At 41.6% G+C, this 12,862-nt stretch overlaps 1 protein-coding gene across 2 annotated transcripts in view; it reads right to left on the bottom strand.

Annotated features, from left to right (window-relative positions):
- LOC122111929 (gamma-secretase activating protein) overlaps positions 1–12,862 on the bottom strand; it is a 74,779-nt gene that overhangs the window by 15,284 nt on the left and 46,633 nt on the right. For both annotated transcript variants that reach the window (XM_042684743.1, XM_042684744.1), the window contains one exon: positions 12,142–12,195. In XM_042684743.1, the coding sequence (XP_042540677.1) occupies positions 12,142–12,195 (54 nt within the window). The remainder of the gene's footprint in view (positions 1–12,141; positions 12,196–12,862) is intronic.

The raw sequence follows: 12,862 nt of genomic DNA, 5'->3' as shown, positions 1-12,862 counted from the left end.
GATCTTTGAATTACTAATATTTACAGCTTGGAGCATGACTATATTTATTTTTAGTAATAAAATGTAATGCTGACACTGTTTAATGTTGAAAGACATACTGGCATTTTGTGTGTGTGTGTGTGTGTGTGTGTGTGTGTGCGCGCGCACGCGCGCACATGTGTGCATGTGTGTGCATGTGAGCACTGCTTCTGGGGCTTAAACTCAGGGCCTGAATGCTGTTTCTTAGCTTTTTCATTCAAGGCTGGTGCTGTGCTACTTGAGTCATACTTCCACTTCCAACTTTTTGGTGGCTAATTGGAGATAAGATCTCACAGACATTCATGTCCAGTCTAGGTTCAAACCATGACCTTCAGATCTTAGCCTCTTGAGTATTTCGAATTTTGGGTGTAAGCACATGGCATAAACTGTTTTTTGCAACCAAGATAAATGGATTTATGATACATTCTTTTTTTGGATTTATGATACATTATTACTAAAATATGTACATGTATTAAAGATTTGATGGGGCCAGCTAGGCAATGAGTGGCCCTAAAACAAAGTGAGCTGGGGCTAGGAAGGTGGCTCAGTGGTAGAGCGCTTGCCTTGCATGCCTGAGGCCCTGGGTTCGATTCCTCAGCACCACATAAGCAAAAAAAAAAAGAAGCTGGAAGTGGTGCTGTGGCTCAAGTGGTAGAGTGCTAGCCTTGAGCTGAAGAGCTGAAGGACAGTGCCCAGGCCCAGAGTTCAGGCCCCACGACTGGATCCAAAAAAAAAAAACCAAAAAACAAAGTGAGCTATTGTATACTATAGTAACCAACTTGGCTGAAGTCCAAGAAAATGAGAGAATGTAAATAAAATATACTTCAACCATGGAAAATGCTCTAATGATAAACAATAGCATGTCACCCAAACTTCTATTGAAAGCACAAAGTTAATTGGAAGTAGATTTTAGAGTCATCATTACAATGAGTTGCATAATGTTTTACAATATTATCATTGGAAGTGACACTGTGGCTCAAATGATAGAGCGCTGGCCTTGAGCTGAAGAGTGCAAGGACAGCGTTCAGGCCCAGAGTTCAAGCCCCACGACTGACAAAAAAATAAAAATAAAATAAAATATTATCATATTCCAAAGCTTTTGCCTTGGAAGCCTACAATGCCTTCTATCAGAGCCAGAAAAAAGAAAATTTCATCAATGTACCAAAAGCCACATTTGACAATTATAAAATCTCAAAAACTAAGGAAGTATTAGTAGGGAAATGGGAACACTGGAGTCGAATCTGACCCTTTTTTCTTTTGATTGAGCCAAAAAGATGGTTCCTCCTATTTTTGTTATTTAGAAATAAATGTACCTTTCCACTATCCCTTGTTTCTTATTTCTATTGAAAGAAAATACATCAGACACACCTTCCAGGCATTTACAGGACTAACTCATTATAATGACTGACTGGAAGTCATTATAGCCTGTCTGGACTCAGGATCACTACAGGCAAAGCAAGAAACTAGTTGGTTTTGTGGCGGGTGTCATCTAGTGGTCAATTAGGCTATTGCACTTGCTTTTTTGCCACCACAGTCCCAAGATAGGGTTTACCGGATCTTGCCCAGGACAGGATGAGGGAGGACAGAAGTCATGTTCCACCTACCTGTTGGCTGGCTTTGTCCCTTCAAATGATGCCCTGATACTGAAAGATCCTGCTCCCAATGTAGCTTCTAAGAAAAATCCTGCCCAAATTACCTATTTTCTCCTCCTTCATTTTTAAATTTTTTCGTTCTTCCTAACCTTATAACAGCAAGATTAACAAATAAAACAAAATCTTGCCAGGTCCATGGAAAAACTCCAGAAAAGCTGGAACCTCTACTGGCTGTGGGTAAAAACTATTTATAAAGCACTTTTCTCTAAAGAGTTTATCTCTTGCACCAAATTTTGAAAGGAATCAATTGCCTGAAATTACTTAAAACCACTGAATAAAAAGAAAATAGTTGAATTTAAAATACTAAAAACTAGCCAGGCACCAGTGACTCCTGCCTGTAGTCCTAGCTACTCAGGAGGCTGAGATCAGAGGATCACGGTTCAAACCAGCCCAGGCAAGAAAATCTATGAGATTCTTCTCTGTTCTATTCTAGCTCACTCTGTTCTATTCTAGCTCTCTCTCTGTTCGTTTCTAGCTCTCTGCTCTCTCTGTTCATTTCTAGCTCTCTCTCTCTCTCTCTGTTCTATTCTAGCTCTCCCTCTGTTCTTAGCTCTCTGCTCTCTCTGTTCGTTTCTAGCTCTCTCTCTCTGTTCTATTCTAGCTCTCTCTCTGTGTTCTTACCCCTCTCTCTCTGTTCTTTTCTAGCTCTCTCTGCTCTCTCTCTGTTCTCTCTCTGCTCTAGCTCTTTCCTCTCTTTTCCAGCTCTCTCTCATTCCCAGCCACGTGGATTGCCAACCTTGCCTAGTCCCATCAGGTCTACTGAATAAACCTACCCCTTACCTGAAAAAAAAAAAAAGAAAATCTATGAGATTCTTAATTTCAATTAACTACCAAAAAGCTGGAAATGGAGTTTTAGCTCAAAGTGATAGAGCCCTAGTCTTGAGCACAAAATCTCAGAGATAGCACCCAGGCCCTGAATTCAAGCTCCAGGACTGGCACAAACAAACAAACAAACAAAAAAATACTAAAACTAAGCAGGACACTGGTGGTTCATGCCTGTAATCCTAGCTACTCAGGAGGCTGAGACCTGAGGATCACAGTTCAAAGCCAGCCTGGGGAAGGAAAGTCCGTGAGACTCTTATCTCCAATAAACCACTAGAAAACCGGAAGTGGTGCTGTAGCTCAAGTGGTAAAGCGCTAGCCTTGAGCTGAAGAGCTGAGGGACAGAGCTGAGGCCCCGAGTTCAAACCCCATGACCTACAAAAAAAAATACTAAAACGAAAACGTTTATTCAAGAAATGTTAACCAAAAGTCCTAGAAATAGTCTGTCATGGGATGATATTGTTCAAGGTACACAGCACCCCATGAACTGACATGTTGAATTAAAACCCCTTAGTACAACTTGTTAAAGACAATTTTTTAAATTTCATAAGTAATAATCTCCCATGAACTTATAGATCTTTTAGGGAAATGAGGGGTTGATTTTCATCTCTAGTTTACAGATATTTAGAGAGTAGAGGGAAAAAAAACTAGTACATATGTCACTTTTTAGTATCAACCAGACATGCTGTGGTTTTTAAAAAAATTATTTAAGTTCAGAGATCACTGTAAATTGAAAGATGTATTTGGAAATCTGGGAAACAGATACAGCCTAGGGATTGGAAATCAATCTGAGAATAAGGAGAGTTGCTCCAAGCCAAAGACTGGGAAACCAAAATGTGGATCATGGTTAGATCAGAAGCAAAGTATTAGAGAGAGCAAAGCAGACAATCAGCAGCACATTATTCCCTGAGGTGAAGATGGCAGCCTCTGATGTGAGACTTCCAGCTTTGGCTGCTCTTAAAACCATCTGCATCCCATTGGCCAGAGATTTCATTGGTTTTGGGGGTATGGCGGAATCTTATGAGTACTCCAAGTTCCCAAGATGATCCAGGGCTGAGAGCATTGCTCCAATATATCCAAGAAAGCCCAGCCCCCTTCCCTTCTCAAACACTGAACTCCCTCCCTCCCTCCCTGGCTAAAGGTGATAAATGAGCAGTTGGCTGAAGAATCATGGTTCTGCCTGGCTACTTTTAGTATTTTAAATTCAAACCCTTTCTTTTTACTCGGTGGTTTTAAGTGCTTTTTAGACAACAGATTCCTTTCAAAAATCTGGTGTTAGAGCTCTGTCTTACAGGGAGGGACCCCGAGTGCCATTTCACACCAGCATACTCGCTGATCTAGAGAACAAAAGTAGTGGCAACATTAAATGTTAGATGTTGGTGTTAGATGTTAGACGGAAAGAATCTGTTCCACTTGCCAGCTTAGCCCAACATCTTGCCGTTATGCTCAGGGATGGACTACAAGGACAGAAAGCCACTGTTAGCTATCAAATATTAGAGTAACCAGGCACCAGTATGCTGTACCCATCAACAAGAAGATGCCTAGCCAGAGTCCCATCACCCACGACTTGAAAAGCCTGCAGAATGCTTTAATGCTCACAGTAGGATATCTCCATTAATGATTTAATTGTTTCTGTATTTTTCTGGGGGTGCTGACTTTTCTGCATTAATAGGTATTATTGTTCTTAAGAGAATCTAAATATTATTGAAAAAATGTTTCCTAAAAAAGATAGCTATGATTTTAGCTTCTCCTGCAAGACACTGGTATTAGAAGCAATCAGATTTTCAAGGAATAATTTTTCATTTGTTTTGTTTTCACGTGGTTTTTTTAAAGCAGAAATCCCGGGCTTGCCGTAACTTCCTATCCTCCCACTTCTGCTTCCCTAGTGTTGGGACTGTAGGCAGGTGCCATCATACCTGGCTTAACTTTACATTTTGAAAGAAGGAAAATGATTCCAAATCTCTTCTTGAGAAAGAATCTCATTTTGTGTCTTAGGATACCAAGAAACAAATGGCTGTCACAACTGTTAATTGAACAAAAGGACCAATTAAGGACTGTTTCCCGTTTATGATTTGGATTGCCAAATGATCAAAAAAATAAAACCAAACAAAACAGCCCTGTGGTACTGGTCTCATCTGTAAAGTTCTGCCAAGAATAAACATCTGCCTCTCATTTTTAAAAGGCCCTCTGGCTTTAGTCCTACTTCTGCTGATTAAGCAGCATCTTCTTAGGGAGGAGGCCGACTTGGAGCGAACCCTTTACTCTGTGTGCCAGGACGCATCCGGGAGAGCTAGAGCCTCAATGCAATGTGGCTCTTCAGTGGATCCCATACAGAGAACCATGGCAATCCACTAACTCAAGCACAAACACAATAAGTTATATATCTATGTGGACATAAAGCTGGCCAGGCATCACACTACATTAAGATGCTTTAAGCGGAAGCATTCCTAAGGCTGTAATCATAGAGCTATATGCTGCAAGTTCAAGGTCTTTTGACTAATAATAGATTTCCTTCTTCTACCACCACTTCAAAAAAAATATACTATTTCCTTGCCAACTTGATTGAGTCTATTGGCCCTTTTTTAATGGGATGATTTTGTGTGTGTGTGTGTGTGTGTGTGTGTGTGTGTGTGTGTGTGTGTGTGTGTGTGTGTATTCTGGTAAAAGGGCTTGAACTCAGGGCCTTGTGTGCTGTCACTCAGCTTTCTTGCTCATGGTGGATACTCTACCACTTGAGACATACCTCCAGTCTGGCATTTTGCTAGTTACTTGTAGAAGTCATTTCACAGATGTTTCTGCCTAGGTTAGTTTTTATGCTTGTTTGTTTTGTTTTGTTTTGTTTGTGGTTTGTGGAGCTTGAACTCAGGGCCTGGGCACTGCCCCTGTGCTTTTTCTTTTTTCTTTTTTTTTGCCAGTCCTGGGGCTCAAACTCAGGGCCTGGGCACTGTCCCTGAGTTTCTTTTGCGTTCGACGTGAGCACTCTACCACTTGAGCCACAGCTCCACTTTCGTTTTTTTCTCTTTATGTAGTACTGAGGAATCAAACCCCAGGGCTACATGCATGCTAGGCAAAGCACTCTACCACTAAGCCACATTCCCAACCCAATCGAAGTTGGTTTTGAACTGCAACCCTCCAGGTCTCAGCCTCTTCAGTGGATTACAAGACACTGCCATCTGGCTAAATGGGAGTTTTAAAATATAATTGCTACATATGACTATGAACTATTTCACAGAGCATATGCTCTGAGAAGTCCAATACTAAGCTATCCCCTCATATCACCTTAAAAACTGAATGTTGTGTCTCTACACAAAACTATATGTAAGAGCAGTACAATCTAGTTGCTGGAGGAAGACGGAAACAGGCATTCTCTATCTTGGGTCTGTTCCCTTCATTTTTATCAGCTAGGAAGTGGACTGAGGATAACCCATCTACACACACACACATACACACACACACACACACACACACACACACACACATGAGTTTACCAGCCTGAGAGTCTGTTTACAATAACTAACTTTTTGTGGCAACATAAAGTTATTTTGTCCAGTATTAGTTGGACTCATTGCAACTCATTGTCCAAAAAAACACGTGCAAATGGAACTCTGGAAATTCAATTATTTGCCACATAGTTCAGTGACACTTCTGACAGTGCTACATCTTTATCAAAGCAGTAATGGTAATTTTTAAATTGTGCACTATTATATAGTGATAGTGATACTTCAGATCACTAGCAAATCTTTTATTTAGGTAGTTGGTATCTGCTTATATTGGCATCAGTCAAAGAGAAGAGTCTTATGCTTTGCTAAGCAATTATTTATACTCATGTTCTACCTGACTAAAGTAATTTTTAAATGCATAACAAGTGAAATAGTATATAACAAGTCTTTGGCTGAAGAAAAGTCCAGGTAGCACTCTTTCCCCAATAAGAGAAAACTATTTACTCCTGCCGGACCCTTGCTGTAGCTCTCACTTCTGCAAGGCCACAAAGTTTGGGGAGAGGGATTTAAGTCTTGCTGGCATCTCAGTCTCTGAGTCAGTGCTTAATTCTAAATCAGTGATTAATGTCCAGTTTTGAACGGGGCGTGGTGGTTCACACCTGCCATCTCAGCACTCAGGAGATTGAGGGAGGAGGATCACAGCTGAAGGCTAGGCTGTGACAGAGAAGAACCCCGTATAAAACACAAATGAACAAAAGAAGTGTCTCATTTTAAATATACCTTTAACCAAATACCCTGTTTCTTCATTTGTAGCATGATTGTACTTTTATCTTTATATTGAGTTAGTCATTGCTTTCTTCTTCTTTTTTTTTTTTTTTTTTGGTCCGGTTGTGGGGCCTGAACTCTGGGCCTGAGCACTGTCCCTCAGCTCTTCAGCTCAAGGCTAGTGCCCTACCACTTGAGCCACAGCGCCACTTCCGGCTTTTTTCTTTTTGCTTATGTGGTGCTGAGGAATCGAACCCAGGGCCTCAGGCATGCAAGGCAAGCGCTCTACCACTGAGCCAACTTCCCAGCCCCTGCTTTCTTCTTTTATTCTTCACATGCTTCCTACAGCTGAATATTTTTTCTTTTTCTTCTTTTCTTTCTTTCTTTTTTTTTTTTTTGGGGGGGGGTCAATCATGGGGCCTGAACTCTGGGCCTGGGCGCTGTCCCTCAGCTCTTCAGCTCCAGGCTAGTGCCCTACCACTTGAGCCACAGCGCCACTTCCTGCTTTTTCTGCTGGTGTGGTGCTGAAGAATCAAACCCAGGGCCTCATGCATGCAAGGCAAGCACTCTACCACTGAGCCACCTTTCCAGCCCTGAATATTTTTTAATGGTTTCTTTTCCTACTAGAAAGTCAAGTTATACTTCCTTGGAGTAACGAACAGTTTAAAAAGACATTTGATGACAAATGTTCTTTCTTTTCTTCCTTTTTTTCTTGCTTCTTTTTTCCTTCCTCCCTCCCTCCCTCTCTTCTTTCCTTCCTTCCTTCCTTCCTTCCTTCCTTCCTTCCTTCCCTCTTTCCCATTCCTTCTTTTCTTTCTCTTTTTCTTTCTATCATACATGCTTGCTTGCTCTTTTGGTCTTGTGGATTGAACTCAGGGCTTTGTGTTTACAAGGCAGACATCACTGTACACTTTATTAAATTTTTTAACATTACTTGCTGAAGCATTTGTAAAATGAGGAAGTCTTTTGCCTTTCAAGTAACAATCTTCTAATTGAACTGGCTTGTCTACCCCAGCATATCCACATGTCTTAGTCCATTTCCACTGCTATAACAAGATACTAGAGGCTGGATCTCATACACAATAGACAGTTACTCCTCATTGTTCTTGAGACTGGGAGTGGGCATGTCCAGCATCTGACAAGGGCCCCCTTCCTGGATGTCTGTGTTTTCACTGTGACATTGTCATAAGGCAGAAAAGACAAGCTAGCTCTCTCTAGTCTTTTTTACAGATGTGAATCCTGATTGTGACCTGGTTACCTTCCAAAGGCCCCACCTCCTGAAGCCACCATTTTGGAGATTAGGACTTCAATGTGTGAATTTAGGGGAGTGAGGCACAAACACTCAGACACAGCAATATAGCAAACATCTGGAAAGTGCTCTACTGCCTCACATCAAATCCTTCACAGAGAGAGCAGGAGGCAAATCCATGTCTAGCCTCTTTGCCCTTCCCTCCCTGACCAAGGGGAGAAGAAGTCAGTGCTCAGAGTAAACAAACTCTTAGGGCCTCAATACTGCCTGGCAGCCAGCACACATACTAAAGGTAATTGGTGGCTCGGGTCATGGGTATTCGGAGTCAAGTCATCAGGTGAGCATGGCAAGAGCAGCCCCATTGATAACGGAGTGAGAGGGAGGTGGTGGAGGCACCCCTGCAAGTGAGCCCCTCACAATATAATTGAGATGGGACTTGGGGTATAAGAAGTAGGTCAGAGGCAAAGGCAGCTTCGAGTGAGTGGAATTATGCAAGCAGATATGGAGAAAGAAATGGGGCACTGGAGCCAGGTATCCTGTGAACTAGAGTGCACTCAGGGCCTCTCGTGATGGCTAGGGAGCAATGGAGGAAGTGGTCCCACTGAAACCAGCATCATCTTATCTTGAATCCCAGGCCCATCTCAGAAGAGCCCCTCGGCCTTCCCTGCTAGGTCCCAGTTGTGCAGAGCAGGTTATAAGGAACTTTGTGGCTCTTTAGGTTTACCAAGAGATTCATCAATGGACTCTCAAGTTCATGAAGGGGAAGGGAGGGTAAGGAGAAAAATGAAAAAAAAAAAAACCACCAATATCTAGAGAGTGCAAATGATAAGCCAAAGCTACTTTGTTCACAAGCAAAGCCAAATTATATTCTAAAAATAAGAAGGGGACTGGGAAGGTAGCTCAGTGGTAGAGTGCTTGCCTCGCATGCATTAGGCCCAGGGTTTGATTCCTCAGTACCACATCAGCAGAAAAAGCCAGAAGTGGCGCTGTGCCTCAAGTGGTAGAGAGCTAGCCTTGAGCTGAAGAGCTGAGGGACAACTCTCAGGCCCAATGGCCAACAAAAAAATATAAATAATAAAAATAATGGGCTGGGAAGGTAGCTCCATGGTAGAGTGCTTGCCTTGCATGCAAGAGTACTTCAATTTTATTCCTCAGCATCACATAAGCAAAAAAGCCAGAAGTGGTGCTGTGGCCCTAGTGGTAGAACTCTAGCCTTGAGGTGAAGAGCTGAGGGACAGCGCCCAGGCCCAGAGTTCAGGCCCCACAACCGACTAAATAAATAAGAAAGAAGGATAGAGAAAATCTTCCTGTCATTCCTTTGTACTTGCTTTTATAAATGTAAATACACAGCATGGGAAAGGTTAGGATAAAACTAGTAAACTCATAAATCCCTTTCATTAGTACATATTCTCACATCTTGTACTCAATAGCAGTTTGGTAGTAAGAATCAAAAGCTATAAAATATACTCTCATGGTCTTTCACATAATGATATGCCTGTATTTAACCTTGGGGAAAGAAATCAGAAGAAAAATTATATTATAAAAATATTCACTGCAACATTATTTTAATAACAAACAAATATTTTATAATGCTGAAGATTGAACCCAGGGCCAAACATACAGTAGGCAAACACACTGCCATTGAGTTGTGCTCTAAGTCCTCCATGAAACATTCAAGTGGGATCTAGTCATAAACCAAATTTCCAAAAGCAAAAGGTTGTTTGCACAAATTAAGATGTAGAAATTCAGTGGAATCCTGAAGAATCATTAGCTTGTATAGTCACATGGAAAAGGTTTATAGTATAATTTATAGTATTTATCAAATATCTCTAAATCACTTAATAAAATATACATGCTATGACAATGCTCAAGAAGAAGTGGAAGTAATAGCTGATAGATTAAAAGTTGTAGGTGACACATCATTTGTTTTAAAGATTTCTCTTAAGGCCACTCATGGTGACACATGCCTATAATTCCAGCTATTCAGGAGGTCAAGGGGGTGACACAATAGTGGGGCACTTGCCTAGCATGCTCAAGGCCTTGGGTTCAATCCCCAGCCCAAACAAACAGACATATCTTTCTAGTTTGTCCAGTAGACGTATTAGGGGTTTGGTAGGACTACTAGCAAAGGCAAAAACAATACAGTGAAAGGATGATTCCAACCAGGCTTCAGTGATTCATGCCTATAATCCTAAACTCAAGGAGACTGAGATCTGAGGATGGCAATTCAAAGCCAGCCAGGCAGGAAAGTCTGTGAAACTTTGATCTCCACTGAACTACCAAAAAATCCAGAAGTGGAGCTGTGGCTCAAGTGATAAAGTGCTAGTTTTGAACACAAAAGCTTGGGGACAGCACCCAGTCCCTGAGTCTAAGCCCCAGGACCAACACACACACACACACACACACACACATACACACACACACACACACACACACACACACACACACACACACACACACAAATGGAATCCTTAATATAACATAGCTGTGAAGCTATTAGCATACCTGTGAAACATACCAGCTTAACATACCTGTGACCCTTGCTCCTTTCCTCTGCATACACTAGTAGCATTTTGCAGTGGCCCTACTCTTCTGCCTGGAGACAGAGGGTCAATCTATCTTTAAGAGTTTTTTCTAAGGATCAACAGCTAGAACCACTTGCCTTGTCTCCAGTTTGCCCTCTCTCACCCCAGTACAGCACTGAAACCTCGAACACCCCAGTCTTCCCCTAACTACTCAGGTCCTGACTGCCTTTCACAGTTCTAAAATAATAAGTGAAGTAAGCCAGACCCAAAGAAACATAGGTCCCATGGTTTCCCTTATTTGCAATAACTAGTATATGTCTAGGCTGATCTTATAAGACAAGCAGAAAAGGTCAAAAGCTATGTACATATGACCATATAAGATGATGCTACATGAAATGAATCCCAAGATAGGGACACAGAGGTTTTCTCTTTGTCGCTCTTGTTTTTAATGTACTATGTGAGTTTTTTTTGTTTCTTTTCTGTGTTCTTCCCCCATGGTATAACCCCTGTTTTCACGTTATTTGATTCCAGTGCCCTGCTTCTTGTATATCCATTTTTCTAATTTGGGAAGGGGAAGGGAAATAAAATGCTGAAACAAGGATACAGGTTGTAACAATGAGATATATAAGATACTATGTTGAAAACAAATTTTACAACTTGGTGGGAGGGGGGAAGGGAAGAGGAGTTGGAGAGGTAGGGAGGAAAGGGATGGTCAGGGAAAAACAAAGGAGGGGGTAACAATGCTCGATAGGAAATGTACTCATTACCTTACTCATGTAACTGTAACCCCTCTGTATACTATCTTTACAATAAAAAATCTAAAATTTAAAAAAAGAATCCAATGTAAATCAAAGGCTGCAACATATACTGAACTGCTCCCACCAGAAACAGATTTCTCCATCTACACCAAGCTGTAATTACCAGGAGGCAATGCCAACAAGAAAAGAGCTTCAAGGAAACTGGGCCAAAGACCCTCTCCCCCTCATTTAAACAATGTGCACACTCTTTTCTACTTAACCCACCCCATCTCATCCTCCCTCAGAAACTCTGAAACTCTTTTGAAAGATACTGAGAGCCACAGTTTAATAGGCAAGAAGGAAGTTTGCAAAGCTTGATTGACACGACTTAGAGCCAATATACATCACCCTGAAGAAGTGAAGAGGCTGGCTCACAGAACCAGAAGAATATGAGATCATTGTTTCATAAGATTGGAAATGATCTTAGGTTTATAAGATTGGAAGAAATGTTGAGGGGTGTGTGTGTGTGTGAGTGTGTGTGTGTGTGTGTGTGTGTGTGTACACATGGTTGAGGGAGTAACTGTAAATGAAGTAACAAAAAAGAGTTCCCAGGCTCAGAGATAATGTACAAGGACTCCTTTGGTAAGACCCACTTTAAAGCCCATGTATTAGTTGTGTACACTTTGAACCAAGCCCTGTCATTCCCTCTTATCTTCAGATAACTTTCTTCTTCAAAGACATTCCTAAGAATTGCTGTCATATCACACTCAATGATTATTTAACAGCTGAGGAAGGAGTCTCCAGACAGCCCGCCCTGCTTGGACCCCCATGCGCTCTGCTAGTCTGAAATCTCCCGTGGGACCACAGTGACACTGGGGGTGGCACAGGCCCCGTCATGCTCAGCGGCCTGGTCTCTCACAGGAAGTGACTTACCTTCATGAGGGGCAATGCAATCTCTTCGGTCACAAGGGTTATTCCAGGAATTTCCTATGGTAGAGGGGAAAAAAAAAACATGCCACAACTGTTTAACATAGCAAGCACACCAGCTCAAGCCTTCAGGAAGTGTGTTCTGCATAGACAGGAGCTGAAGACAGCTTCCACAGTGCTACTCTCTACTTTAAATAAACTTTGTGGTGTATAAATAACAGTGAGCAAAGCCTATCTCTTGCTTTGGGAAGAGAACTATTCTTTAAATAGTAGCTGACAAGGTCTCCAAAGGAAAAGAAGGGATTATCATGAGAAAGTGCACTGCAATACTGTATCCTTTCATTCATGTCTATTTAAGAAATGAAGTAAATTTTATTTGTACCATCACAGGAATAAAAAGAAAATGTTCTATTATTTATCATCACGGTCCTCCTCCTCCATCTTTTTATGTGTGTTAAAGTTGGTCCTGGTCTAATTAGAACATACCAAAATGCATTCTATTTGTCTTTCCTGTACTGGAAGCTGAGCCCAGAACCACACATTTGCTGGGCAAGTGCTTTGCTACCTACTTGAGCCATGCTCCCAGCTCTTTTTTAGTTTGTTTTACAGATAGGATCTTGTGCTAGGGACTGGAGCCACATCAGCCCACCTTTCAAGAAACTGGGATTATAGGTGAGCACCACCACGTGTGGCCTTCCATGGGATTCTTACGTAGTTTAAAAAAAGG

Source organism: Dipodomys spectabilis, unplaced genomic scaffold (assembly GCF_019054845.1).
Source record: "Dipodomys spectabilis isolate Male_0828 unplaced genomic scaffold, ASM1905484v1 ptg000089l, whole genome shotgun sequence".
Classification (NCBI taxonomy): domain Eukaryota; kingdom Metazoa; phylum Chordata; class Mammalia; order Rodentia; family Heteromyidae; genus Dipodomys; species Dipodomys spectabilis.
The sequence above is the reverse complement of the archived record's forward strand: the minus strand, read 5'-3'. Positions and strand labels throughout refer to the sequence as shown.